General features: G+C 67.5%; 1 protein-coding gene across 1 annotated transcript; it reads left to right on the top strand.

Moving 5' to 3' along the window:
- Window positions 1-22: 22 nt before the first annotated feature.
- On the top strand, window positions 23-609 carry MNEG_12733 (hypothetical protein; the record flags this gene model as incomplete). The annotated part of the gene is made up of 1 exon (XM_014038795.1): window positions 23-609. A coding segment is annotated over one exon (587 nt), but the record flags the coding sequence as incomplete, so codon positions are not given.
- Between the last annotated feature and the right edge of the window lie 2,358 nt (window positions 610-2,967).

Raw genomic sequence — 2,967 nt, 5'->3', positions numbered from 1 at the left:
GGGGGGTGGGCCACCGCCGCAGCAGCGGCAGCAGCAGCAGCAGCAGCAGGAGCAGGAGCAGGAGCAGGAGCAGGAGCAGGAGCAGGAGCAGGAGCAGGAGCAGGAGCAGGAGCAAAAACAGGAGCAGGAGCCGGAACAGCAGCAGCAGCCGCCGGAGGGAAAGAAAAAGGGTGCGCAGCAGCAGCAGCAGCAGCAGCAGCAGCAGCAGCAGCAGCAGCAGCAGCGGCAGCAGCAGCGGCAGCAGCAGCAGCAGCAGAAGCAGGAGCAGGAGCAGGAGCCGAAGCACAGGCGGAAGCGGCGTGCAGAAAAGCAGCAGGCGCAGCAGCAGCGGGCTGAGCCTGTGGCGAAGACCAACTCCGCGTTTGCGGACCGCGACGCGCCCCCAGCCGCCAACGAGCCGGCCATCAAGCGGCAGAAGCAAGGGGCCCCGCCAGTGGGGGTGCGCGGCTCCGGCAGCGCCGCGGCGGCCCGGCGCGCTGCGGGAGCGGCTGGGCGGCGCTCGTCGCCGCGGCTGCACGGCGATTCGGCCAAGGCAGCGCCGTCGGTGCTCGAGCCGAGCGGTGGCGGTGGGCGCGGCGGGCAGCAGGAGCGGGCGGCGCCGGCGCCGAGGTGCGCGATGGGTCGGCTTGATCGTGTTTTGCCCGTCTGATTGAATCCTTTCATGTTCATGAAGTGTGACCTCCATCTGGTACAACCGTGTGGGATCCGTTCGGCTGCCTCAGCTCCGCCTTGTGGCGCAGACCTGCCTCTCAGCTTGAATGCCAGGCGTGCCGCTGGGCAGGCGCTTTGGCAGCACGCATCACACATCATTGGCCGCCCCTCGCGGAGAAGCGCGGCCACCTTGGTGTAGAGGGCGATCCTGCTCCTCCTGAATGCGGCCGCCCCGCACTGTGCACGCCCGTCCGGGTCGTGTGCCCTGTCGACTTCCCCAGGGCAACCCCCGTCGCGCGGCCAGGGGTGCGCGTCGGGCCGCACGCCCAGGCGACGCTGCCTGAGTGGCGCGCGAAGCCGCACCCGACCACATGCGCGCCGGCCGAGGCTGAGCGCCTCGCGGCGCGGCCGGCCTGCTCCCCGGCCCTGCCGCCCGCGGAGCCCACGCCGCGGGCGGCTGGCAGCGAGGACGGCTTGACAGCGGCCGTGCGGCCGAGCGGACGGCCTGGCTCAGCGGTCGGCGCGGCGAGCGCCTGGCCCTCGGACAACGAGGCTGCCAACCGCCGCCAGGCAGCCGGGCGTGCCCCCACCCAAAACGGCTACGCGTGGTGGTGCGCCGCGGCTGCGGGGCCGGGGCGCGACGCGGCGCGGCGGCGGGAGCTGCTGAGCGACGCGCTGGCGCAGATGGACCGGGAGATTGGGGCAGAGCTGGTGCAGGTGCGTGGCGATGACCAGGCAGGGCATTGCTGACCCGGCGGTCGCCTGGCGCTGCACTTTTGGGTACCCGCCGGCGTTAACAAACCCGGGGTGGCAACACCGGCGGCGCGCGTGCGAGCAGCAAGGGCACGGCTGCTGGGGCGGGGTGGACGCCGCAAACGCGCTCCTCATTCCCCAGATTTGATTAAAGACGCACCGGTTCGATTCCATCGCGGAAATCCAGCCCCACCCCCTGACAAGCCCTCTGCTTTCTTGGCTGCCTGCACCCCTGGCTCCTCGAAATCATCTCAGGCGCTTGGCCTCTTGCGCCTGGGGGCGCGGCTGCGCGAAGAGTGGTGCGCCGCTGACGAGGCGTTGTTTGCGCTGGGCATGCTGGCGTGCCTGCGGCCGACGCCGCGGGTGCAGCGGGAGTTCCTGCCGCACAGGAGCCTGCACCAGCTGCAGGTGTGGAAAAGTGATTTTTTAAGAGTGGTGCGTGTGTGTTTGTGCGCGTGCGCGCACTTGTGTGTGTGTGTGTGTGTGTGTGTGAGAGTGCGCACGCGTATGTGTATATGTGTGAGAGAGACCGATAGCATTTGTGCTCTCGTGTGTGTGTGTGTGGTGTGTGTGTGCACATGTGTGTACATGTGTGTGAACGCGAGCACGTGCAACGATGGGCTGTTCGGCAAAAGCATGCCCAGGTCATGCACTTCGGCGCTTGGACCTGCAGGACGCACAGGCTCCTGCACCCAGGCCGCCATGTGGGCCCAGTGGCTGACAAGACATCCCCACTCATGTTTCACGCAATCAGTCATATTACTATAACGTGTGGAAGCTGCGCGGCAGCCCCCTGGCTGACCTGTTTTTCAAGATGGAGCCTTTCCAGCGCAAGGCGGCGGTGGACAGGAGGGCGGAGCGCGAGCGCGCCAGGGTGTGCGCTGACGTATATGAGGAGCGCGTCAATAAGGTGGGGACGGGCGTGGGCGAGCGTGGGCACGTGTGTGCTTGTTGCGTAGAGGAAGGAGAGAGACAGACAGACAGACAGACAGACAGACAGAGAGAGAGAGTGTGTGTGTGTCGACCCGTGCATGCGTGTGTCGTCGTGCGTATGTGTGCGTGGGGCACCTGAGAGCAGGGTTGCGTCGGTGAAGCTGCAACGCAGCTGCCAGCCCTCGATACTTCCTGACTGTATGGTGTGGCGCTGCAGGTCCAGAACCGCTGACTTCGCATGCAGCTGCCGAGCAGCGCGTGGCTGCGCAGCTCGCGGCGGCTAGCTGACTCCACGAACCTCCGTTCTTGATTTCTGATTGGTAGTTGGTTCAAAAATGGAAAAAGACCGTCGGCCTGCATCGCTATTCTTGCGCTGCAGGTACTGCTGGCCGCCCAAATCGCGCGAGACCTTGACCTTGAGGCGACGGCCGCTGCTGCTGCTGCGGCGGCGGCTGCGGCAGCAGCGAGCGGTAGTAAGGAAGGCGACGGCGTCAGCGGCCCCAGCAATCTGAGTGAGTCGGCCAGCGGAGCCAAGAAGCTGCGCGGCGTGCCTGCCGGGGGTCTGGAGGCTGCGGCGGCCGTGCACGGGCGACTCGGCCTTCGGGCATGCTCGGCGGCTGACGGCGTGGG

The sequence above is a fragment of the Monoraphidium neglectum genome, assembly GCF_000611645.1.
Source record: "Monoraphidium neglectum strain SAG 48.87 unplaced genomic scaffold scaffold03405, whole genome shotgun sequence".
In the NCBI taxonomy this organism is placed as follows: domain Eukaryota; kingdom Viridiplantae; phylum Chlorophyta; class Chlorophyceae; order Sphaeropleales; family Selenastraceae; genus Monoraphidium; species Monoraphidium neglectum.
Note: the sequence above shows the minus strand (reverse complement) of the source record. Positions and strands in the feature narration are given on the sequence as shown.